Below are 26,760 nucleotides of genomic sequence, written 5' to 3'. Positions count from 1 at the left end.
TACATGGTGGAGGTTATTCTCCAGAAATACAGTTGCAACCGTAGGTACATATGCCGAACAGCCAAAGTTATTCCTGAACTGCAGGTGGCTGAACAGGGACAAGTGAATGATTACCTACACCAAACACATATCAACAATCAGAACCAGAGGTCCAGAGGAACCCAGCAACAGGAACGGAACAACAGCTACCATAGCAACAACTCCTCCCTCGTGAAACAACATAATCCAGATGAGCAGTCAATGACAACAGCATTAAGAGACCAACACAATTTAAGGATCATACGCAATGCATGTGCATTGTCTGATGGAACTAACAAACTGCTAAATGAAAAATTAATTTATATAGTTGGTAACTTGGGTAACTAAGAATGTACATAATAATGCAGCCTTTTTTTTCTCTTTTGTATCAAAAGGGGAGTGTTTGGATTAAAATACAATTATGTACAAACGTCTGCCCTAATTTGCTGTAGTTGTGCACAGCACAGTGACTAGCACTGCTGCCTCACAGCACCAGGGACCTGGGTTCGATTCTAGCCTTGGTGACTGTGTGGAGTTTGCATGTTCTCCCTGCGAGTGTGGGTTTTGTCTGGGTAATCTGGTTTCCTCCCATAGTCCAGAGATATGTAGGTTAGATGGATTGGGCATGATAAATTGCCCATAGTGTCTAGGAATGTGCTGGCTAGGTAGACTAGCTGTGGGAAATGTAGTGGGGTGGGTCTGTGTGGACTTGATGGGCTGAATGGCCTGCTTCCACATGATTAGGATTCTACGTTACCTGTACCATGAGGTTGTATCCTGTAGGCAGACATTTTAAGCTTCATTTCAATGAAGTCCTCGTATTGAATACTGCTGTACGTACATTTGAAACAGATTTACTGCTCACTCCAGATACTAGAAATGTCCTCATAGTTCAGCTGGAGGGTACCAAACTTGCCTGTTATTGGAACTCACCCAGAGGATTCCTTTTGACCAGGGCTGGCAAAACTGCTTTAACCAAAGTCTGCTGTCAATCATGGATAAAAATGGCAATTAAGTTAGTGCACAGGATGAAGCCAAGTATTTCACACAGAAAGGAATTAAAATGAAAAGGAATGAAAGATATTCATGGGACAGTCTTATACACTTCTATGTGTTTGAATTGCAATCTCTTATCTAAGAAAGGATACATTTGCTTTGGTGGGGTGCAATGAAAGTTCACTAATTCCCCAAATAATAGAGTTTTCCCATAAAGAGATAAATGGAATAGGCCTCTATTCTCTGGTGTTTAGAAAAATTAGAAGTTATCTCTTGTTTCAAATGTTTCAAACTCTGGATGGGATTGATGCCGAGAAGCTGTTTCCCCTGGCTGGAGAGTCCAGAAATAGGAATAAACATTTCAGGTAAAGGGCTGAGCATTTCAGTCTGAGTTGAGCTAGTTCTTCAGTCAGAAGATTGTGAATCTTTGGAATTCTCTATTCCAGAGGTCCATAGACAGCAAGTCAATTAATACACTCAAAGCTGAGACTGGTAGATGTTTGGACACACTAAATCAAGAGATATTGGGATAGGGTGGGAAGTTGAGATAGAAGATCATCCATGATCATATCAAATGACAAAGCAGACTCAAGGAGCCAAATAGCCTACTCTTGCTCCTATTACTTATTTCATGTAAGGGGTGAGGCAAATAGATCCTAAAAAGAAGGGAGAAGTTTCTGTGACTCTGTGCCACCTCCAGGGGCCTGTGAGCAGACTACTGAAAAGCTATGAGAGGATAGTTTGCCATTTTCAACCAAGTTTTGTGTCATGTTATGACTGAACATTTCAAAGTTGTACCAAAAAACAATGGTGTCCTCTACTGGTGACAAAGTGTAAACTATTGTCAACTCTCCACCTGCCACACAACAATTGACAGATGAGAGTGATCCTGTACTTGTTTTTACTGATGAATATCCTCTTTTAATATTCTACAAGGAGGAAACAATTGTTGCAATTTAACTGAAATGAGTGCTGCGTTCTTCTGCTAATGATTTTCAAGATTAAATTAACAAAGAAAAATTTGACAAGTCTCAAAAATCTGCACGTCAGATCTGCACTGGCTATAAATGTTGGGTGACCATAAATTACAATTATACATGTATTGCAAATATCTGGTACATAATTCATATTTTCTAGAATATAATGTTTGGCTTTCAGAGTTAAAGTTTTAATTGTGGAAAAATAGCATGTGGTTCAGAACCTGGCATAACAACTCTGATGTAAATGCGTATCAAACAAGCCTGGAATTAGCATATTTTAAAGGTAGCGTCTATTTTATGATGAAATCTGTTTCTTGCATTTTGTAAGAGTGTAATATTCAGAGGTACAGAGTTCCAAGAGTTAGCTGGCAACAGTAAATTCTGCCCCATGATAGAGACTTGTTGCAATCGATCGTTTTAACCCCATGCCTCCCGTCCTGGAAGTGTTTCATGGGAATAGTTTAGAGAAAGCTTTACTTTCCGTTTAAAAGAGTAGAGGGTGCTTTACTCTGTACTTAACCCCGTGCTGTCCAATCCCGGGAATATGTGATGGGACTATATTGAGGGAACTTACAGTTTAAAAGAGTCAAGGAAGCTTTAATTTCAGTTTTTAAAAACATGAGGAACATTTACTTGCTCTTCAAAACAGCAGAGGTAGCTTTACTCGCTTTCTAACTCTGTGCTGAACCTATCCTGAGAATGTTTGATGGGAACAGTGTCAAGGGAGCTTTACTTTCCGTTTAAAAGAGAGAGGGCTAGAACTTCAGCTTAAAAGAATAGAAGTTTTACTCTGTATCTAACCCCATGCTGTACCTGTCCTACGTGTGTTTGATGGAGAGTGTACAGGTAGCCTTACTCGCGTTTCTAACCCCGTGCTGTCCCTGTCTTGGGGAGTGTTTGATGGGGACAATGTAAAGGAAGCTTTATTCTGTATCTAACCCCGTGCTGTCCCCGTCCTGGGAGTGTTTGACGGGGGGGGGGAGGGGGCAGTGTAGAGGAAGCCTTACTCTGTATCTAACCCTGTGCTGTCCCTGTCCTGGGATTGTTTGGTGCTAACACTGTATGCTCAAAGTTAAATTCTAGTTGCTGTGCCATAATGACAGAGATCAACACTGCTTAAAGCAAAAATTGACCAAAATGGATATAAAAATGAATTCTAACATGTAGCCGTAGAACAAAACCGATTATTGTAGTCATTGTGATCAACAATTTATAATTAAAAATACAGAAATATCACAAAAGAAATCATTTGTAGGAAATCAGATGTGTTTTGGTGAATTCAGCCTACAACTGGGTTTTGTGTCCCCCCCTACATTTGACAAGCTTATAAATTGTCCTCGCACCACAGTAATAATTACATACATTTCTTATTTGATGTGGAAGAGCTTAATATGTATGTAATATAGTACTTGTAGGACTTTCTATGTCCTGGTTTAAAAAGCTTTCCTGGATTCTGGATTAAGGATTCTGCTCCCTTTGAATCTTTCACACTTTGTCTATCCCAGTTAATAGTGGAGAATTTAACTTCCCTACTATTATTACCTTATTAATCTTTACGTCCTTCTGAGATCTGCCTTCACATCTGTCTTCTATCCCTGACAAGGCGACAGGTCCAATGCTGGAAAACAGGACAAGAGTGCTTGATGACTGACACAGACACAATGGAACAAGGGGATCCTTTCTGTGCTTTAAAACTCTATTTCACTGTTTGTGAGAAATTCCTAAGGCAGCAGGACGCAAATAGGACATAAGAATATGGGAATAGGTGTCAGCCATTCAGCCTCTTCAGCCTTCTCTGCCAGAGTGAGTTAGACACTATCTTTCCATGTGGTTTCAATTCAATTCAGAATGATGGGATGAAAATCTCTTCTTTGGCTGCTGCGGTTCCAAATGAATATAATTTCGAGCCAGTTCTTAAAATATAAAAGACCAAACCAAAGTAAGAATGTGGTACTCTGCGGACTCTGTTAATAAAAATATGAAGTAATTTAGCAAGACTTTATTGGTAATTCCTTGTTGCCCTGAGGAGGAGGATGTGGGCCTTCTTGTAGTGATTGTAATGAGGTCAGCCAGCTGGGCGTCACACTATATGACTCGGGGACATGATACTGGCATCTGTGGAGTTATTTCAGTGGTTATGAGATCAGCATGATCCTGAAGAAACTCACTTGCAACAATCATTTTTGAGCTGGGGTAAGCATTTTCTTAAATTATGCTCTTGTTTGGGAAGCTTGACTCATTCGATCCTGCTGTTGAAAACTGGGCCCAGTATTTGGGAAGAACGTATTTTTTTTCTGGACAAGTGACATTGCAGCAGGTAAAAAACAATGAGTAATTCTCTTGACAGCCCTAAAGCAGCAGTTTTTTCTGTCATCAGGAGCCTAACTTTCCCTGAGGTACCAGATACTAAAACCTTTCAAGAATCAACTGACATAGTTAAAGAATATTACAACTCCAAGCCTCCCCTAATTCTGAGATGCTATTGCTTTTACTCAGCAATTTGAGAACCAGGAGAATCTGTATTGGGGTTTTTGACAATGTTACGATGACTGGCAGAAGCCTGTGAATTTGGTTTCTTACTTAATGAGGTACTTAGAGACCATCTGGTAGGCTGGACTAAATATGTAACTATGCAAAAATGCCCATTAACTGAAGCTCAACTGGACTTCAAACAGGCGTGACAATTGGCTTTATCATTGGAAAATGCAGCAAGTGGAGCAAATGAGTTGCAGGGTATTCTGATGAAAGTGGACATCTTTGCCAGTCCGACAGAGCTTGGGGAACACCACTTGAGTACAGGTAATTGCATAGCCTCATTCAGGACATATCCTGAGCAGAGGGACTCTCGGTCAGCCCACAGCAAAACTCCAAAACAATGCAAGGGCTCAGCCAAATGGTTTAACATTTTCTTCAGGAACCTGGCTGGCAAGCCATTGTAGTTGTTGCTTATAGGAGTGAAACCTCCAACTGAGGACAAAGATGCAGGAGGCGGGCAGAACTCAGGTACATGGCAGTCTTTATTTAAGCAGTCACCAGATCATGCAGGGAGAGGGCCACAGACTCTCCTGAATCTGGCCTTGACATGAGGACGCAGTTGTCCTCTTAAACTTCAACTCAGATCAGAAGACAGGTCAATGATGCTCTCCTGATTTTCACAGTGGGATACAGTATTTTATACATTTTGTGTTACAATAATCACATACAAAGTAGTCACTGTGCCCTTCCTCTTATTCTATGCATCCAATCCTGTGAAACACCTAATCAATGATGAATGCTCCTACGGACATCCCTAGGTTCCCAAGATCTCACAATGTTTAACAAACATTGTAGTCAGCAGGCCTTGGGATCTTCCATGCATTCCAAAGCTCTTGGCTATACTCCTTTTGCACAAGTCCCAGTCTTGCTGATCTATAAGGACTACTTGAATTCTGTTATTCATTGTATTCATAGAGTCAAAGAGATGTACAGCATAGAAACAGACCCTTCGGTCCAACCCGTCCATGCCGACTAGTTATCCCAACCCAATCTAGTCCCACCTGCCAGCACCCGGCCCATATCCCTCCAAACCCTTCCTATTCACATACCCATCCAAATGCCTCTTAAATGTTGCAATTGTACCAGCCTCCACCACTTCCTCTGGCAGCTCATTCCATACACGCACCACCCTCTGTATCAAATTCTGTTACTCTTACATTTTGGCACTGTCCTAATTATATATTAAAAAATACAAAAGATATTTGGTGCATCTTAACTGCTATAAGATTTGTAATATTAATTTCTATTATAAAGTTAGTTATTTGTAAAGTTTTATATCTACCCCTACAGTTAGCACTCTTTATCTAATGAGTTGCGAGCAATTTGTTTCTTACAGGGTACACCAGGCATTCCTTTAGTGATAAAGAAAAGCTTCACGAGACTAATTAACTTTCACATCTATTCAAATCGTTTCCCATAATGCTTTAATGATCTTTGCATTTTATTACATATGTGTATCTATAATTACATCGAAATCTGTCTCTGTGATTATCTGAATAATCTTTAACTAGAACCTATTTCTTATATTTGTGAATAACTTCAAAGAAACAACTAATTAATGCAGAATACCTTTATCTACTGTTTTTACAGCTACATGATGAGCTAGGCTGACTGTCTTCTGGGGTGATTTACACCCCTTTTCCTAACTAACTCTGTTCTGTCCTTGGATGTTTCTTATTAAACTGTTGGCATGGTGGCTCAGTGGTTAGCACTGCTGCTTCACAGTGCCAGGGACCCAGGTTTGATTCCCACCGCAGGTCTGTGTGGAGTTTGCACATTCTCCCCGTGTCTGTGTGGGTTTGCTCCAGGGGCTCTGGTTTTCTCCCACAATCCAAAGATGTGCAGGTTAGGTGAATTGACTGTGCTAAAGTTGCCCATATTGTTCAGGGATGTGTAGGTTAGGTGCATCAGTCAGGGATAAATGTAGGGGAATGGGTCTGGGTAGGTTACTCTTCGGAGGGTCAGTGTGGACTTGTTGGGCCAAAGGGCCTGTTTCCACACTGTAGGGATTCTATTATCTCTAACAAATCTACTTGCAGCTGTTGCTTGTGCAAGGCTCCCTTTTGCCTCGGAATAACACCTTCTCAAAGGTACCATTGTGTCTCACTTAAATGCTGGAGCAGGCTTTTAATTCTGTTTAACCTCTTGTCAACCATTTTGTGCAGGACCAGAGGGACAGCTTAGCTGCCAGCCATCTTGTGTCTCTCAAAAATGGACAACCCTAACATTGCTGGTATGTGGACTCAAGACAGTAAAAGAGTCCAACCATACGTAAATTGTATAGGATATCTCATAGGCCAGTATTCAGGAGGGTATCCAGGAAAGTTTATACCCTGGAAAGTCTACATACATCTGATTTGGAATTTAAATTGCTTAGCAACATTAAAATCAGAACTCATCAAGATAACATCTGGTTAAATGGTTATCCAATTCTAATGGGGGTCAATACCAGTGCGGCCATATCAGTGATTGCAGAACCAGTTTTTAATAAAATTTGCTTTGGACTCCGGCCCTCAACTTTCCACAAGACCTCAGCTAGGCTGAGAACCGATACCAGGGAACCTTTAAAGATTAAAGGTACAACTTCAGTTCTGGTCTCTTATGTGAAGCAGCTGATTCAGTTACCACTGATTATAGTAAAAGGCTCAGGCCCAAGCTTAATAGGGCGAAATTCATTGTGTAATTCACAAAGCAGAACTTGAGCCACACTGACTTGCAATTGCGTTTAGAAGAGGATTCCCAGAGTTTGCTACAATTAATACCCATGAAGGCTTGTACCAATATATGAGACTGCCATTTGGGGTATTGTCTGCATGTTCTATGTTTCAGCAAACAATGGAGGACATTTTACAAGGTCTACCTCAGGTCACCATTTACCTAGATGACATTCTGATAACAGGGAAAACCAATAAGGACAACTCAGAATTTGGATGTAGTCCTAAGGCATGTTTCCAAGGCAGGCATACACCTTAGAAGGGAAAAATGTGTTCCAGACCTCCAAGTGACCCAAGGATAAAAGCAAATTACTGCGGATGCTGGAATCTGAAACCAAAAGAGAAAATGCTGGAAAATCTCAGCAGGTCTGGCAGCATCTGTAAGGAGAGAAAAGAGCTGACATTTCAAGTCTAACTGACCCTTTGTCAAAGCTTTGACAAAGGGTCAGTTAGACTTGAAACATCAGCTCTTTTCTCTCCTTACAGATGCTGCCAGACCTGCTGAGATTTTCCAGCATTTTCTCTTTTGGCTCCAAGTGACCCACTTAGCTACAGAGTAAATAAGACTGGGTTACACCCATTAAAAGATAAAGTGAGGGTGCTCAAAGATTCTCTGGCTTGGAGGAGCTTAGATAATTACTTAGGTTGGTAAGTTATTATGGAAAGTACATACATAACCTGGCATCCATCCTGGTACCTTTGCATTATCTCCTAAAAAAGGTCAGCCTTGGAAATGGTCTCATAGATAGACAAACTCTAGCTTTCAATGAAGTAAAGAAACAGCTATCATCCTCAAAGGACATTATGATCCCAAGAAAGATCTAATATTGATGTGCGATGCCTCCATGTATGGTTTCAGGGTGGTATTAGTTCGTAGGTGGCCCAATGACAAGGGACACACAATAGCTTTTGCATTCAGGACTTTGGCTAATGCAGAGCATAAATATGCCCAAATAGGAAACGAAGGATTGGTGGTCATATCTGGAGCCAGGAGGTTCCACCAATACCTTTTATAGATGAACATTTGTGACAATCACAGACCACAAACCCCTACTTGGTCTGCTTAAAGAGTGCAAGGCACTGTTGCCCATAGCTTCAGGCCACATTCAGTGGTGAGCTCTAATACTACGTGTGTATAATTACAAGTTAGAACACTGTCCAGGAGGCTAAGTAGCGAATACGGATGCATTGAGCCACCTCCCATTAGCAGATGCCCCAATGGAAGAAACAAAAGCCAAAACTGCCAGAAAAAGTCAGCAGGTTTGCCAGTGGAGAGAGATCAGTGTTAATGTTTTGGGTCCAGTGAATCTTCTTCAGAACACCCAATGGAAGAGTCTATAATGATATTAAATTTTCTGGACACACTCCCAGTCACAGTTAACAATATCAGACTTTGGACACAGAAAATTCCAGTCCTTTTTAAACTGAAACACCTCATATTAATGGGGGAAACCATGGAGCAATTACAACTAGAATTGAAACGTTTTTGGATCTGAAGAGATTAGCTCACAGTACAGGATGGAATATTATGGGGGCATGAGTAATTGTCCTGAACAAAGCTTGCCATCTAATACTGGTTAAATCCACCAAGACCATCCAGGGGTTTCCAAAGTGAAGATGTTGGCGAGACGTTATATCTGGTGACCAGGCTTGGATGCAGCCACAGCTGTGTTGGTGGGGCAGTGCCCAGAATATCAACAAGGACAAAAGTTCAAGCCAGCAGTTCCCCCACATCTATGGGAATGGCCGGGTAAAATTTGGACTCAGTTGCACATCAACTATGCAGGTCGTTTCATGGGTTCAGTGTTCTTAGTCATTGTAGATTCAAACTGGTTGGACTTGTGCATAGAGTCTATTCGTCAAAGACTGGAACAACAACAGAAAAACTGCATACATCTTCTGCAACACACGGAGTCACGGAAATGTTGGTCACAGATAATTCAACATACAAGGACAGCTCCATACCACCCAGCATTAAATAGCCTGGCAGAAAGAGCGTCCAAACTTTGAAGGTTGGATTGAAGAAACAGCTTACAGCCTCACTAGATACCAAGCAGTCATGGTTCTTTGATTATAGGACCACCCCACATGCAACTACAGGGATAGCATTGGCAAAGTTGTAATGGGTTGAAGACCAGGTTAAGTTTGATCTTCCCAGACCTGGGGGCAGGGGGAGGTGAGGTAGAAGAAGAGTCAAACAACATCTGGAAATCCAATCCTGGACCTAAGACTCCATCAGGCAAAAGAGAATTTTTGTACAGGGGACAAGGTTTGGTGTAAGAATCACAGAAATGGCCCTGCATGGGTAAGAGGCATGGTCAATGCAAGATCAGGACCAGTGACATCTAAAATTTGGGTAGGTGCGACAGTCCTGAATAAACATGCGGATCATTTGAAAACCGTAAATTTTTAAACATGTGGGAACAAAACAAGCTCTGTCCCTCAGAACTTTCAGAAGTGCTGCTGGAATCTGTGGATTAACTGTCTCCATCAAACATTGTCAAGTCCTCTGAATCAGAGATGGAGGTGACAGAAGTAGCCACCTTGACATCTTTGCCACCGGAAAAGAGTGAAATTCTATCAAGGCACTCCTGGCACAAGAAGCGAACTCCCATGTCTGTATCGGATGCCAGGTTGGAGGAACCTGACTCAGTGCTAAAACACCCCAGGATGCTCTCCAAGTAAAACAGACTGGCCTATATCCATACACTCAGAGGGGGAGGGATGTAGTGATTGTCACAAGATCAACCAGCTGGATCTCATAGAATAAGAGTTCCCTGATTCAGGCTGTTAATCTGGTTCAATCAGGGAACCCTGACAGACATAAAAAGGTTGAATGTCAGAGATACTGACACTATGGTGCTGACGCTGAGGCAATACTTTAGTAAAGGACTGTTCGTGTGTAAATAAAGGGTGATTTGCGGATTCCTGCCTCATTTGGAGTTATTTAACCTCTATTTGATACAGTTAAGAGAGAAACCATGTTGCTTCAGGCCTGGAGTCACATGTGAACCCAGACCCTCCTTCTGACTGCACAAAGGAAGCAGGAAATGGGGGATAGTCAGTGACAAAGTTGAAACAAGAGAGGCAGCGAGCACAAGAGTTTAGGAAGGACAGAAGCAGCAGGGAGGGTGAGGTGATGAGTTGGCAGAGTCCGGACTCTCTACTTCTCTCCTGAACCTTCCAACTCATCGCCTCCTATTGAGCACAGCTGGTTCTGTAAATCATCGTGTTGCTGGTCCACAAAGGATCCGTTTCAGCCAATGTGTGCAGCAGCATCTCTGCTGGGAGAAAATTCAATCAATCCCGAAAGTGCTCCTCTCCTCAAACAAATATTTGCTCCCACAGAACTCACAATACCTTAGAAACTACTCACTCGTTAGTAGCAAGTCAGACAAGCTCCTCAAATGGCAGCTCCCTTTCTCTAGCATCTCTGCTCCAGAACTCACTCTCATGCACTCTTGTTGGGGGGGCTTGTATGTTTCCTCTGATGCCTTGAGGACTTCACCCCTGCTGTTACCAACGAGGTCTCTCAATGTACTTCGTGCCCTCCATTTTAGTCATAGGCCAGGGATGCCCATGAGTCAGTGAAGATACTTGACATTTTTCAGGAATGCTTGAGTCCAGTCATCTACAGTTGCTGTACACTTAAGTGTAGGTATCCCTTCCTCCAAGTACAGACAATTTCAATATGACTCTGGTCTCAGACTGGCATGCAGGTTTGTTGTCCATGCTATGCGCAGGGCAATTTTTTTTTCCCTCTTGTCTCCTTTAATTTTTTGTTGTTGTTGTTGTTATTGGCCAAGATGAATGTGCTGACTTTTTATCATTGAATCAAAGAGAGTTTTACAGCACAGAAAGAGGCAGCTTGGGCATTATATCTGCACCAACTGAAAAACAAGCCAGCTCTATCCTACCTTCCTGCACTCGGTCCATATCCTGGGAGGTTTTTGCTTTTACTGCCCTTCCTGGCAGTGAGTTCCAGACCCCTACCACCGTCCAGGTGAAGAAGATTTTCCTCGTGTCTGCTCGAGTATTTTCAGCATTCACTTTAAATCTATGGCCCTAGTCACTGCCTCTCTGCTAAGGAAAACATTCTTTTTTTTTCACTTCCACTGTCTCCTGGCACCCTCACAATTTCACATATCTCAATCAAATCTCTCCTCAGCCTCCTCTGGTCCAAGGAGGACAGCTCCGGCCTATCCAATATTTCCTCATAGCTGCATTTTCCTAATCCTAGCACATCCTCATGAATCTCCTCTGACCCCTCTCCAGTACAATTTCATCATTTCTGTGACCAGAACTGCACACAATCAAAAACAGAGTAAAATAAAAAGATGCAGTCTTTACTAACTAATTTGTAATTATTCAAATAATTTACCTCTGTCCTACGGTGCTTCAAAAAAATGGAGACTACTTATTTCTGGAGAGAGAGGGAGAGAGAGAGAAAGAGAGAGAGATAGGCACAATTGCTTAGAGTAAAGTGTCATCTTCATACGGGAAAATAAAACCCTGGTTTTTAAAGGTATGTGTTGTATTCAGTTGCAAAATATCATGACAAAATATAGCATGTGGATCAGATTAATGCTAACAGCACAGGCTTCACACCCTAGTCCAGCTGAGGTAGACTCAGAATCTTCCTTCTTGCTCTACATGTAGTAAAAAACATGGCACTTTGCTGCAATTCAGTGAATACTTTTCAAAGGCCTCCCTTTGGGCAGAGAATTCAAGGTAAAGTGGCCAGCCTATCCACAGAAATTGAAATAGGTGTCAGAGATATTGGCCACTATATCCATAGATTCCAGGTATCTGGACAATATATCCTCACACTCTTCTTCCTGTCAAGACTCCATTCCATTCTCCCAGTTTCAGTTTCTCCATCTCTGTTACATTTGTCCTGATGATGCCACCTTCCTGGGGCCTTAGACATGTCCACTTTTTTGCTCAACCAAGTATTTCCTGCCACTGTGGTTGACAGGACGCTCAGCCATGACTGACCCATTTCCTGCAGTTCTGCACCCCTTCTCTTCTGTCCTATAACACCGATCAGGTGTTCCGCACCCCCCACCTCAGGTCCTCACTTTCTACACCAACAGCATCTGCATCCAAAAAATCATGAGTCACTATTTCCACCACCTCAGTGAGATGCTGCCACCAGACACATATTTCCCTCCCCTTCCTTGTAAGCATTGTGCAGGGATTGTACCCTCCAGGACACTATGTTCCAGTCCTTCTCCACTCCTAATACCTCCCTATACCCATATGGCACCTTCCCATGCAATCACATAAGGTGCATCACTTGCCCACTTGCTTCTTCCTTCCTCACTGTCCAATGCTCCAGACACACCTTCCAGGTGAAAGCACTGATTTACCTGCACCTTATTCAATCTAGTTTGCTGTATTTGCTGCTCACAATATGATCTCCTCTATCCCGGGGAGACAAAACACAGCTTTGTGGATCACCTACAAGCTAGAAGATCGGCATCTCATTTTCTGCTTGGGGATCCTGAAGCCTTTAGGACTCAGTATCAAATTCAGTAATTCTAGAGCCTAACCACCTCCTTCCATGTACTTTACCCAGTCCCACACCCCAGGTCCTGTTATGACATGAGCTGCTTTCAGACAGCCAACCCATTTTCACCTGCTTATGGTCCCCATTATCAGCATTTTGTTCTTCCCTTTGTCTATCTAACTTTTCTGTCTCTCTGTCTCCGATCTCTTTCCACCTATCCACTCACTCCTTCCTACCCCTGTCATCAGTATATATATCATCTTTTCCTAGCTACCATCAATTCTGGAAAAAGGGTCACTGATCTCAATGTTAGTTGTTTCTCCCTCCAATGATGCTGGCCAGACTTGCTGAATTTTCCCAGCAATATCTGTTTTTGTATCAGATCTGTAGTATCCACAGTTCGTTTTATCATGTACATGTCAGCCTGGGCTGGGTGTGAAGCACTGAATTAGAAGCTCTTGCGTGATACCTTTCGTGCTCCTGTTCCCCTCACACTAGAATAGATGCCAAGTGTCAATAATGTCATCACCGCTTTCACCATCCAGTCGTCAGCCCAGTGGCAAATCTAACTGATGTCAGCAATGACCAGACAGCCTGACAGAGTCGGGGCACCGCCTTCCAGGGAGCGACGTTTCTGTTTGGACGGGAGCCCTGTCGTTTTGGCCCCACCTACACTTGTAAAGTTTGCCTGCACCGCGTGTTCAACATTGATAGATGGAAGAGAGGAGGGAAATTGATTGACAGTCTGCGAGTGGGGGAGGAGGGGAAAAAACGGAGTTAGTGAAAGGGAAGAAGAAAGGAAGAGTTGACTAGGCAGATATATTAGAGAAAGAGGTTGAAGGATCACTATATTACCGAAGAGGGAAATGCGCTAGGTGTTAGTCAGGAATGCATCGTTTAAAATCACTACCTTGCTTCACAGCTGGAGCCTGTCACTTTCGAGTCGAAAATGTTTTGGGGAAACCCAACAGCTTTGTCAATCGACTGTGGACATGGCAACATTCCCCCAGGGGGCGAGCGACGAGAGGCGTGAGCGGTGCTGATAGAAATCCCCTCCTAAAAGCCTTGAAGTCCCCGGTGAAAAAAAATGAGAATGGAGACGTTCAGAAAGAACCGTGAGTAAAACACGCGCCACAGATCAACTCCAGTTTACTTCACAGCCACGTCGCAGATCTGTCCGCATATGTGAAGAGAAAGAGGCTGATTAACATTAATTTGACGTTCGATCTCCAGTCTTAATTTTTGTTGATACTGACAGGTCGAACCTATCTCACTCTTGTTCCTTTCGTGTACTTTATTTCGAAGCTTCGTGAATTTTAAAGTTTACATCGTAGATTAAAGACAAATAGATAATACTGAGTTGTCACAATCATTTCCTATTGACAATCTGAGTGGATTTGACTGGGTAAACAGTAGCTTTCTGAAGCTACCGAAGCAATGAAGTAAATTGAGTAAAACATTATGGTTTATGTTGTGTTGTGTTGTGGCAGGTTAACCCGTGATTATAAAGAATGAACCAACAAGTGCTTCTGTGTTGTAGTGTCTCACCTTATTCAAAACACATCATATGGCGCACGGGACGGAAAAAATGTCCTGCTCAAAAATAATTAACCTTCTGTGAGCAGTTTTTCGCGTCATTTAATCTACAGGTTATAAACGTTTGAATTTACAATGACATAACAAACTGCAGTGGTTCAAGAAGGGAGCTCACGATCTTCTCCGGGGCAATTCGGAATGAGTATTCTCCCCCTCATTCTGTGAAGGAATAAAACAAATATGCAAGTTTTTGGTCAAAAAGTGTTGTTTGAGTAAGTCAGCTTTGTCACATTTGGCGGATGCAGTGTTAGCTCAGCTCTGGATACAGGTGACAAGCTGCCTGCAAGCAACATTCCGGCAACCCAACTCAGTGATGAAATATAAGTAAAATCCCTCTGGTCTATCCAGCCTGGTCAAAGCAAATGGATGCCATGTGCATCACAGTACACTCTCTACCAAGATTAATGTAATCTACTAGCAAAAAGCCAGACTATGGCAACACGACGCCTGGAAGAAGAGCGCCTCATCTTCCGCCTAGGAACCCTCCAACCACAAGGGATAAATGTAGATTTCTCCAGCTTCCTCATTTCCCCTCCCCCCACCTTATCTCAGTCCCAACCCTCGGACTCAGCACCGCCTTCTTGACCTGAAATCTTCTTCCCGACCACTCCGCCCCCACCCCCTCTCCGGCCTATCACCCTCACCTTAAACTCCTTCCACCTATCTATTCCCAAAGCCCCTCCCCCAAGTCCCTCCTCCCTACCTTTTTATCTCAGCCCGCTTAGCACACCCTCCTCATTCCTGAAGAAGGGCTTATGCCCGAAACGTCGATTCCTCTGCTCCTTGGATGCTGCCTGACCTACTGCGCTTTTCCAGCAACACTTTTGTTTTAGCAAAAATGAATCCAATTAGGGGAAAATTAATTTCCAAACCTGATGGTAGTGTGCTCCACAGGGCCACTATTCTCTGGGAAAAGAATCATCTCCTCCTGACAACTAATTAACCTGATTCTGGACTTACAAACTTCAAATAGTGACCTCACACCTCACCCAACCTCCTTAGCCTATTTATTTGGAACAAACAGTTAATTGGAGCACAATTTACTCCCTTCATAATCTTTTTAGACAGTCTCTCTGAATTGAGGATAACCTGGCTTCACTCCAGTTCAATAGATTCTGAGATGGCTGAGTCCAATCATGCTTGACAGGCTTGACAGGCTCTGCCACATATGGGCAGGGAGTGATTAAAGAGTCAAGTAAATGGATTCTATGAATGTTTAAGTGCTCCGTCTGATATCTTCACTCGGCCTCTGTATTTCTGTCACAGTCTCTGATGGTATCGTACCTTCCGAAATGAGTCTTCTCCATTTTGGTTGGTGTAAAGCCAGGGTACTTTCATGAGTCAGTGGGGCATGTTTGGCCTCTTCAGGGAGGCTTTAAGGACATTTCTAAATTTCCACTGTCCTCTTGGGAGTCTCTATCTGCAACTGAGTTCCAAGTCAAGCATACGCTACATAGAATAGTGAGTCCTACAGCATGGAGATAGGCCTTTCAACCCAAACTGGTCCAGGCCAACCAAAATGTCCATCCACAGTAACCCCATTTCCCTGCACTTGGCCCATATCCTTCCAAACCTTTCCTATCCATGTATTTGTCCAAATGCTTTTGAAATGTTGTCAATGTACCTGCCTCAACCAATTCCACTTCCAAATGTGTACCACCCTCTATAAAAAGACAATGCCCCTCAGGTTCTCTTTTATTCTTTCCCCTCTTACCTTAAACTAATGTCCTCGAGCCCTTGATTCCCCAACCCTGGGAAAAAGACTGAGTGCACCCTCTCCATGCCTCTCATCATCTTACAGACTTTTATAAAATCTCCCCTCAGTCTCCTATGCTCGAAAGAAAAAAAGTCCCAGCTTGTCCAATCTCTCCCTATAACTCAGACCATCGAGTCCTGACAACATCCCTGTAAATTTCTTCTGCACTCTTTCCACTTTAATAACATCCTTCCTACAGCAAGGTGTCTAAAACTGAACACAATACTCCAAATGCGGCTTCACCAACTTCCTGTACATTTGCAACACAACTTTCCAGCTTCTATACTCAAGTGCCCTGACTGAGGAAGGCCAATGTGCCAAAAGCCTTCTTCACTGCCCTGCCTACCTGTGACTCCACTTTTAGAGAACTGTGCATCTGAATTCCAAGGTCCCTCTGTTCCACTACACTCCTTACGACCTTACTATTCACCATGAAACTCCTACCTTGATTTGACTTTCCAAAATGCAACACCTCACACTTCAATATATTGAACTCCATTTGCCATTTCTCAGCCCACTTCCCCAGCTCAGCAAGTTCCTGCTGCAATTTCTGATGGCGTTCTTCACTGTCTATGATACCGCCTATTGTACTGTCATTTGCAAACTTACTAATCATGCCTTGTACATTCTCATCCAAATCATTGATATAGATAACAAACAGCAATGGGCCCAGCACCGACCCCTGAGGCACCCCTCTCATCACAGTCCAATAAGCATCCTTCCACTATTACCCTCTGCTTCCTACCATCAAGCCAATTGTGTATCCAATTTGCCAGCTCTCCCTGAATTCCATGAGATCTAACTTCCAGAGCAGCCTACCATGAGCAACCTTATCAAAGGCCTTACTGAAATCCACATAGACCACGTATACTGCCCTGTCATCATCAACCTTCCTGGTCACTTCATCAAAGAACTGTAACAAATTTGTGAGGCATGGTCTCTCATGCAAAAAGCCATGCTGACTACTCCTAATCAAGCCTTGTCTTTCCAAATGCATGTATATCGTATCCCTCAGAATCTTCTCAAGTAACTTACCTACCAGAGATGTTAGGCTTAAGGACATAACAAATAGGACCAGGAGGAAGACATTCAGCTCTGCCATTCAATAAGACCATTGCTGATTTTCTACTTTAACACAATTTTCCTGCACTTTTGCTGGGATAGGGACTCCAAAGTCTAATTTTAGACATACAAGCAACTTGTCCTGCCCAGCAGAGCTGGTTTTGAGAGATCAGCATCTCAATGCTGGACAGGTTAGTTTGGGAGAGGATGCTGCTGTTGAACCACCATTCTTGTCACTGGATTTGGAGGATCTTGTGAAGACAATACTGGTAGTACATTTGCAGTGTTTTGAGATGTCATTATCATTTGAACCTTGATGAGATACAACCCTTAATCTATGCTTCTTTAATCTGTAGAATTCCAGCATCATTCGCCAAAGTTAATAACTAAGATTGTAACTAATTACTCTTTGCCTTGGGCAGCTGAGTCACGGTTCTATTGTTACTCAGTGGGAAAAGAGATGTGAGGGCTGGTCATCAGTCACCTGATTGCTACATGTGCAACTGGCTCTTCTGAATGCAAATATTTGAAGATAATGGTGACCTTGATTGACTGCTGCCAACACTGTATATTAGTTTCCTGTTCGCTGCAGATGTCCTTGTAGTAGGTGGCAAAATTCTTCAAGTGGCTCTTGCTGACCCAGGACATGTGGATGAAGTTCCACTTGGTCATTAGGAAACATGGCAAGGACCAAAGATGTAGTTGGTGCCATTATGGTAAGCAACTTAGCTGTCTACTGATTGTCCTGCCATGTCTCCTTTCCTATTGTACCACTTCAATCCTAAAATACTGCATTTGGGGCACTTCCAAATCAACCCTCAGTGTAAGCTTTGATGTCAATTGTTCCCTGCCTCTACACTCTAATTGCTTGACCTCTTCTGAAAGTTGATATCAAAACAAATCTTTTTTAGGTGTCCTATCACCTGCATCTGCTCTACCATCGGCTTGTACATATTTAACTTCTGGTTCACTTTCCAGTGATTTAGTGGGCATTATATAATTGGGATGCTTAAACTCAAACTTGTAACTGTGAAATATAATTGTTCCCCAAAAAAGTTCACCATCTTTTCAGATAAATGTACATAAACATTTGGAACAAGAAATCTTCAATAAAAACATAGCACTAAAAATGTTCTATAAAAGGATCCAAGGTACATACTAAGTTCATTTAAAATGAGCTGTGCGAGAGGGTAGGTGCAGTCCTGTTGCAAAAGCTGAATACTCAATTAAATATTTTTGAATACTGTATATCTGTGGCATCAAGACAAGATGAAACTGTACTGACACTCTAGCACACAATGTAGCCAGAGGAACCACACAGATAAAGTTTGCCGACAGTTTGTGCCACTGCACCACCCCTTCATTCCCCCGCAATTGTACAGCCAACACAGATGGCCAGAAAATCTAAATTCAGTTTTCTCTAATGTAATCATACTGTACACCTCTTAGCCACCATCCTCTGATAGATGTCACATTCTCCTGTCACTGTAGCTGAAAAGACTTGGTAAAATGGCACAATATATTGTAGCGTCAACACAATGCGCTATGCAGTAGCAAGCACATTTCCTCTGCTCTGAGACATGCTGGAGGTTTTGCACTTCAGGTGTTCAAGGGAACGGAAACAGTGCAAAGCTGAGTTGTTCCCTGGATAGTTCTTGTGTATCTCCTAGCAGCCTGTCCAGAATAGTAATAGCAAAGACCGAGAAACAAGATTCCATCCACTTATCTGATGTACAATCTGTCACTGATGACACGTAAAGCAAATCAAAGTGATGAATGAAGGTATATTGACTTAAATGCAATTTTTCCAAATGTCATGGTCCCAATACACTAAGGCTACTGACAACATTGATGGGAATGTTCCAGGAAGTATTGTCTCTCATATCATTGGAGTGGTGAGTCATTGTGATTCAAAGAATCTTTCAATGGAGAGGCTACTTGACTCATCATGCCTGTGCTGGCTCTTTGAAAAGAGACATCCAATATAGTCCTAGCCATTTCTTCTCCCCCGGAACTCTGTAAGTCAATCTCCTTCAAGTACTTATTCATTTTTCTTTAAAGTTCCAATGATATCTGATTTTACTACCCTTTCAGGTAGTGCTCCAGATCTTAAAAACCCTTTGTGTGAAGAAATTTCTCATAGCCTCTCTCATTTTTATGCAAATTATTTTAAATCTATGACTTCTAATTACCAACTCACTTATATACCAAATCCCCTCATGATTTTAAATATCTCTATTTAAATAAAAAGCACTTCTGCACACAAAAGATGGTAGGTAGAGGTTTGGAATTTTCTTCCACAAACTGAAGTTGATGCTAAATCAGTTGTTAGTTTTAAATATGGAAAAGATAACGTTTTGTTAAGCAAACGTATTAAGAGATATGGGCTAAAGACAAGCATTGGAGTTAAGCCATAGATCAATCATTCCATGGCAGGACCAGCTCGAGGGGCTGCTGGCCTACTTCTGTTTCTATGTTCCTAAAACATAATTTCAGCTGTACAGAGTCTTGGAAAGGAGTCCTTTGTTGAGTTCTTTCTGGGGTTTAATGATTCCTGCGAGCTGGCAGTGAGGTTATTTTGAGCATTTGTCAAAACTCTCATTTCTGATTTTACCAATATGCAAATGTGAATTGACTTTAGCAGTGTCAACTGTGATTCAGTGGTCAGCACTCTCACCTTGAGCCAAAAGATTGGATTCAAGCCTACACCTTGGACTTGAACCACAATACTGGAGATTTCCTTCAGATGCCTGTTTTACTGGCTCAGGTGAGTGCTAATGATCCCATGAACAAATTAGAATAATTAAAAAAACGTTCTTTGAGTGTCTTCCAGTATCTTAGACAATATTCTTTCAATGGGTCTTACTTGTGGAACCTTGCTGCGTGCAAAATGACTTCCATAGTTACCTAAGAAATCAGTTCCGATGTAGTCATTTATTGTACTGAAATGCTTTGGCATGCTTCTGAGTTGTTATAAGGCGCTGTGTAAATGCAAGAGTTTGCCTTATTAAAAGGTGTGAAAGTAAATCGGACCAATTGATTTAAGAGATTGCTTCCTCGAGCTACTTTTCTCCCATCATCTTTCTGCCACAGTCATAACCCTTTCCACAATGAATACCTCTTTAACAGTAAAAAAAATACAATAATACACATATATGGTATTGTTCCGGTACGATCCTGTATATTAGCTATATCTGTTACTCATTCATAGCTGACATCTTGAGGACTTAAACAAAACAAATATATTTTCTCATGAAAAATCTTAACTCATTGTTCCTCTCGTATTCTTGGCTGAAAGGACAGGATGACCTGTTTCTTGACCTTCAGGTATGTTGCTTCTGAACAATCCTGTATCAATTCACATATGATTGTCTCCCAATCTCTCCTGACAAATGGACTTGCAGGCTGCTTTTCACCTCAAAGCATTCTTTTCTGTGAGTATGCATACAGGCTGAACAGGCTGGGGCTGTTTTCCCTGGAGCATCGGAGGCTGAGGGGTGACCTTATAGAGGTTTACAAAATTATGAGGGGCATGGATAGGATAAATAGACAAAGTCTTTTCCCTGGGGTCGGGGAGTCCAGAACTAGAGGGCATAGGTTTAGGGTGAGAGGGGAAAGATATAAAAGAGACCTAAGGGGCAACTTTTTCACGCAGAGGGTGGTACGTGTATGGAATGAGCTGCCAGAGGAAGTGGTGGAGGCTGGTACAATTGCAACATTTAAGAGGCATTTGGATGGGTATATGAATAGGAAGGGTTTGGAGGGATATGAGCCGGGTGCTGGCAGGTGGGACTAGATTGGGTTGGGATATCTGGTCGGCACGGACGGGTTGGACCGAAGGGTCTGTTTCCATGCTGTACATCTCTATGACTCTATACCATGTTCACCACCTCAACTCCAATGTTCCATGTCTATATGCATTAGTTTAAAACTACTGTATATTTATCTCATCTATTAAAAGGACCATCTAGTTTTACCTCCACAATATCATCCACCAATTGCTGAAAACTCTCTCTAATATACATAACCTCCATTTTTACTTTCTCTAGTGGTCATCTTGCCAGTGGTCCTGCTCTATACCTGTACTCTACACTTTTCTAACTGTATAGATTGTGTGTGTTTAAAGTGGATAAGAAACCAGGATGGGATTAGATGCATCCAATCACTGAGAAAAATGTGGGTGGAAATTGCAAAAACACTTGCAATAATTTTTCAGTCTTCCTTAGACTTATGGTTCAAGGCAGACAACTGAAAAATTGCAAAGGTTATACCCTTGTTCAAAAAAAGTGTAAGGATAAGCCAAGGAACTATAGACCAGTCAGTTTAACTTTGGTATCTGAGAAACCTCTAGAATCAATCATTCAGAACAAATTTAATAGTCACATGGGCAAATATGGGTTAATTAAAGAAAGTTCACGAAGGGAAAATCATATTTAACTTGGAGTTTTTTAAAGAGGTAATGGAAGGTTGACAAAGGCAAAACAGTTGACGTGAGATATGTGGACTTCCAAAATTAGTTTGATACAGTGCCACACAGACTTGTGAGCAATATTATACCTTATGAAAAGGAGAGCAGCAACATGGATATGAAACTGGCCGACTGATAAGAAACTGAGTTGTGGTTAATGAATGTTTTTCAGGCTGGATGAGGGTTCCTAGTGGTCAGTATAAGGATTCTGACATTTCCTGTTATATTAATGACCTGGATCTTGATTCACATGGCACAATTTCTAAATTTACAGATGATACAAAATTTATAAGTGCCATGAACTTTGAGGAAAATAATGTAGAACTTCAAATGGATATGGACATGTTGGTGCAGTGGGTGGACAAGTGAATGACACAATTCTGTTTGGAGTGCAGGAGCAGAAGAACCTGGGTTACATGTGTATGTCACTGAAGGTTGCATGGCAAGTTTAGATTCCCTACAGTGTGGAAATAGGCCCTTCGGCCCAACAAGTCCACACCAACCCTCCGAAGAGCAACCCACCCATACACATTCCCCTACATTTACCCCAACACTACGGGCAATTTAGCATGGCCAATTCACCTAACCTGCACATCTTTGGATTGTGGGAGGAAACCGGAGCACCCGGAGGAAACCCACGCAGACATAGGGAAAATGTGCAATCTCCACACATACAGTTGCCCAAGATGGGAATTGAACCCTGGTCCCTGGTGCTGTGAGGCAGCAGCGCTAACCACTGAGCCACCGTGCAAGTTGAGAGCATGATTAATAAAGCATATAGTATCCTAGGTTTTATGAATAGGGGCATAGAGTACAAGACCAAGAAGGTTATTTTGAAATAAAACAGTGGTGGAAAAAATGTGCCAGCATTTGTGGAGAGGAGCAGCGTTAATGTTTTGAGTCCCATGACTCCTCTTCAGAACTGAACAGGGCTGGAAAATGAAGGTTGTTGACAAAGAGGGAGAAAGAGCGAATGGAACAGATGATGAGAGTGCTCAAAGCCTCCAAAGACAAAAGGAGTGCTATGCAAAATCAAAGGTATTCAAAATCATGAGAGGAGATAGGGAGAAACTGTTCCCATTCATGAAAGGATTACAAATGAGGGAGCATGGATTTAAAGTTATTGGTAAAAGAAGCAAAAGTGCTTAAGGTGTGGAATGCAGTAGCAGAGAGTGTAGTGGAGACAAGTTCAGTTGAATCTTTGGAAAGGGAATTAGATGATTATTGCAAAAAGAAGAAAGTGCGGGATTATGGAGAGAAAGTGGGAGAATGGCACTAAATGAATTGTTCATTTGGAGAGCTGGTACAGCCGCAATGGGATAAATTGCCCTCTTCTGTACTATAACAACTCTGTGATTCTGTAACTCTTCAAACTCTGCTGTCTATGTATCTCGTTCTCCTATTATTCCATCCTTGTTGACCTCTTTTGATTCCATGTCCCCATTAAAATGGTTTATTTACAATTCCCTCTCTGGCCTCACCTTATTCTGCCTCAGTTGTCTTCTCCAGCTATATGTTCACATGTTCTGTTTTGATTCTGCCCTCCTCTGCACTGACCTACCTATACTCTATCTTCAGCTATTCTGGCCCTACATTCTGGAAAATTCTCCTAAAGTAATTATTGCTTATTCACCTTTGGGCAAAAAGTTCAATCAAAGCAGTAATCAGTAGCTCCAATAATTGTGAAAGATCCTTGGCACTCTTCAAAGACAAGCAACGGAGTGCATCCTGGATACCACGCATCCTTCAAATGTCATCATCAATATATTAACTGGTTATTCCTCTTACTTGTTTGTGGAATCTTGCTGTCTGCAAATTAACCATTGTGCTTGCCTACATCACCTCAGTAACTGCACTTAAGCCAGAAATTAGATGTGAGGCACTTTGGGAATCCTGAAGGCAATAAATGCAAGTTCTTGATACCTCGCTTGAACCTTCAAAAATCTCCTCCAAAGCTACTGCCTCAACCATCTCTTTTAACTCTTCCATTACTGCTTAGGATCCTCTGTGATGAACATCGTGAAATCTTTACCATGTGCTATTTAAATGTTACTTGCTGTTGTTCATCTTAATCTGGATGGTGAACGTGTAAAATAAAGTTCCTTCGTACACTATTTTAATCTGATTGTAAAATCAAATTGAATGCCAAGGTGTGAACTAGGGTGCTCTGTAAAGGAAATGAAACCGCCAGCATAAAATGATCAGCCTATTTTTACTGACCAATAGTCTGGGTTGATGGCCAGTGATACAGTTTGCAGACAAAACAATGCTTCTACAGGTTGCTGTTGGACAGATCCAGTTGACTGCCCAATCAGGTCAGCTTCTAATCAGTCTCTGTTGAAATGTGATCTATCGTCCCTCTTACTGCGCTTGTCTGTCCTCAGGAGGAAGCACAAACCGGGCCTGATGCCAGGACTGGAAGACATGCTTTTCTACACAATCACCGAGGGACATGAACAGATTCCGATCCCCAAGTTTATCAGTGTAAGCAAATGCACAGCAAAGGGGCAAACCTGCCTCGCCTTCTCACACAAAGCCACATTTATTGTCCTTTGTTACGCTGCTTATGTCTGACCTTTGCTGCACAGCTTTAATTATAAGATATCAGACCATGCTTATTCAGATCTCAGTTCTTTGGACAGTCACTTTTTTTTAATGAAAAGCTCTTGTGTCTCACTGTAAATCTTTATTCCAAGCGCTATTTGCAATCTATGACATTCTTCTCAGACATCAAGATCATTTTGAAATCTATTTGATTAATGACACTTTTCTCTGGGTACTGGTTAACATAGTCTATTTTACAACCTGATCGCTACTGCCTTGCAATGCCAGGCGCTCCAACAGCTGCAGCAAATGGAGGGTGGATTGAGTTAGTTTCTGAATTTCCAATGTGTTCTGTGTGCTGGGAGACTTGTCAGGGACTGGTGACAGCAGAAAGCGTGGAATGAAGAACCCTATGCACAAGTAGTAAGGCATATCGGAACAGTCTCATGTACTGTACTTGCTAAAGGGCCAAAATTGCAGCAGCAAATAGCAGACCTACAGTTTTTGGTCGATCTACTGCGCTTTCTCAATGGTAATGGCTGGATATTTTTGGAATGAATGGCAGAGTGAAGTTATGAAAATCAGAATCTAGACTTGACATTGGTTAAAAACTGCACTATGCCTACAGTGGAGGTCGGTTAGCTGAATAGCCGGTTTGTGATACAGAGTAAGGGCTACAGTGGGGGTTTAATGCCTGTGCCAGCCGAGTGGCACCATGAAGGTCCCACCTTCTCAACCTTGACCCTCAGGTTAAACCACCAGCTGGACATGACACTGTGGATCTGCAGACTGACATTCACTGAAAGGAAAGGTGCCCTCCAGAGATGTATTCTGTTTTACCAAGTGCAGTAGAAGCACCTACAGGGCTTCTTCTTTAATCAGGGAATGGAGTGTGTGGCAAATAAAGTATGTTTGAATTAAATGCTGCTCTGTTTTGTTTTCCTCTCTGGTTATCTCCTTTTCTCATTCTCTCCTGAAGGCTCAACTCCTGCAAGAATATTTCTCCCATAATCCTGGATACAAATAGTCAAAATCTCCTGAAAGTAATATATTGACCATTAACTCTTTTGTAAATCTGCTCCTTCCCAATTTAATGCTTAACTTCTCATCAACAGCAATCAACTCGAGTATTGGAACATGTCATTAAATATAAAAAGGCTGCTGGATTTTCTCAAATTTGCAGTGTCAAAGGTCCAATTAGATGTGATAACTTGGTGGTGGGAAAACAAAGATATCTGAGTCCTCCTGAGTATAAGATAGGCTCTTTGTTTTGATGAAATTATTTAAACACAGATACTATACAGAGCAGTAACACAGCAGGAAGCCAACACTGAGCAAACATTTACACAATGCAAACCAGTGAGTAGAGTGGGTTCTTTCTTGCTTATAGGTTTTATTGAGATACGTCTCTTGATTAAACTTAAATATGTAAGCCATAAGTATTAAGTTAGCCTGGAGCAGTGTTTTGTAGAGGAATAAGACAGTGCTATTTTCTGGGTCTGCAGATTGGAAGAAGCAAAAATGGTCTTTAGTAATGCTCTTCTTGTTGGATGTGGGAGTTTAGGGAGAGTTTACATGTTACTGTGGATTATATCTACAATAAATGCCGTTGGTTGCAAATCCTATCAGATCGAATGGATCAGTTGGAGAGACAGTGAGAGGCAATGAGGAATTTACAAGAGCAAGGGGGTGTGATGGATGGCAGTTATAGGAGGGGAGAAAAGTTGCTTAGATGCGGTTAACTACAGAAAAGGTAAGAGAGGTAGGCAGGTAATGCAAGAGTCTTCTGTGGCTATCCCATTTCAAACAAGTATGCTGTTTTGGAAAATGTAGGGGGTGATGGATTTTCAGGGGAATGTAGCACGAAAAGCCAAGTTTCTGGTATTGAGACTGGCTCTAATGCAACGAGGGATACGTTGAGTTCCAAGAGATCAATTGTGTTAGGGAACTCTCTAGTCCGAGGCACAGACAGACGTTTCTGTGACTGGCAGCGAAAAATCAGAATAGTGTGTGCCTCCCTGGTACCAGGATCAAGGATGTCTCAGAGAGGGTGCAGAATGTTCTCAAGGGGGAGAGGGCCCAGCAAGAGGTCATTGTACACATTAGAACCAATGACATAGGAAGGGAAAAGGATGAGATTCTGAAGGGAAATATAGAGAGTTAGGCAGGAATTTGAAAAGGAGGTCTTCGAGAGTAGTAATATCTGGATTACTCACAGTGTGAGTTAGTGAGGGTAGGAATAGGAGGATAGAGCAGATGAATGCATGCCTGAGGAGCTGGTGTATGGGAGAAGGATTCACATTTTTGGATCATTGGAATCAGTTCTGGGGTAGAAGTGACCTGTACAAGAAGGATGAAAAGGAGGTCTTCGAGAGTAGTAATATCTGGATTACTCACAGTGTGAGTTAGTGAGGGTAGGAATAGGAGGATAGAGCAGATGAATGCATGCCTGAGGAGCTGGTGTATGGGAGAAGGATTCACATTTTTGGATCATTGGAATCAGTTCTGGGGTAGAAGTGACCTGTACAAGAAGGATGGATTGCACCTGAATTGGAAGGGGACTAACATACTGGCAGGGA

The 26,760-nt window shown here is 42.1% G+C and overlaps 1 protein-coding gene across 2 annotated transcripts in view; it reads left to right on the top strand.

Moving 5' to 3' along the window:
* Positions 1–13,468: 13,468 nt before the first annotated feature.
* LOC122543211 (glutaminase kidney isoform, mitochondrial-like) overlaps positions 13,469–26,760 on the top strand; it is a 61,475-nt gene continuing 48,183 nt past the window's right edge. Inside the window, exons 1-2 of one of the 2 annotated variants that reach the window (XM_043681684.1) lie at positions 13,469–13,870; positions 24,022–24,121. In XM_043681684.1, the coding sequence (XP_043537619.1) occupies positions 13,644–13,870; positions 24,022–24,121 (327 nt within the window). In that variant the 5' untranslated portion in view covers positions 13,469–13,643. The remainder of the gene's footprint in view (positions 13,871–24,021; positions 24,122–26,760) is intronic. The other variant, XM_043681685.1, reaches the window with a different exon arrangement.

This window comes from Chiloscyllium plagiosum, chromosome 42 (genome assembly GCF_004010195.1).
Source record: "Chiloscyllium plagiosum isolate BGI_BamShark_2017 chromosome 42, ASM401019v2, whole genome shotgun sequence".
In the NCBI taxonomy this organism is placed as follows: Eukaryota; Metazoa; Chordata; class Chondrichthyes; order Orectolobiformes; family Hemiscylliidae; genus Chiloscyllium; species Chiloscyllium plagiosum.
This window is presented reverse-complemented; position numbering and strand designations above follow the sequence as displayed.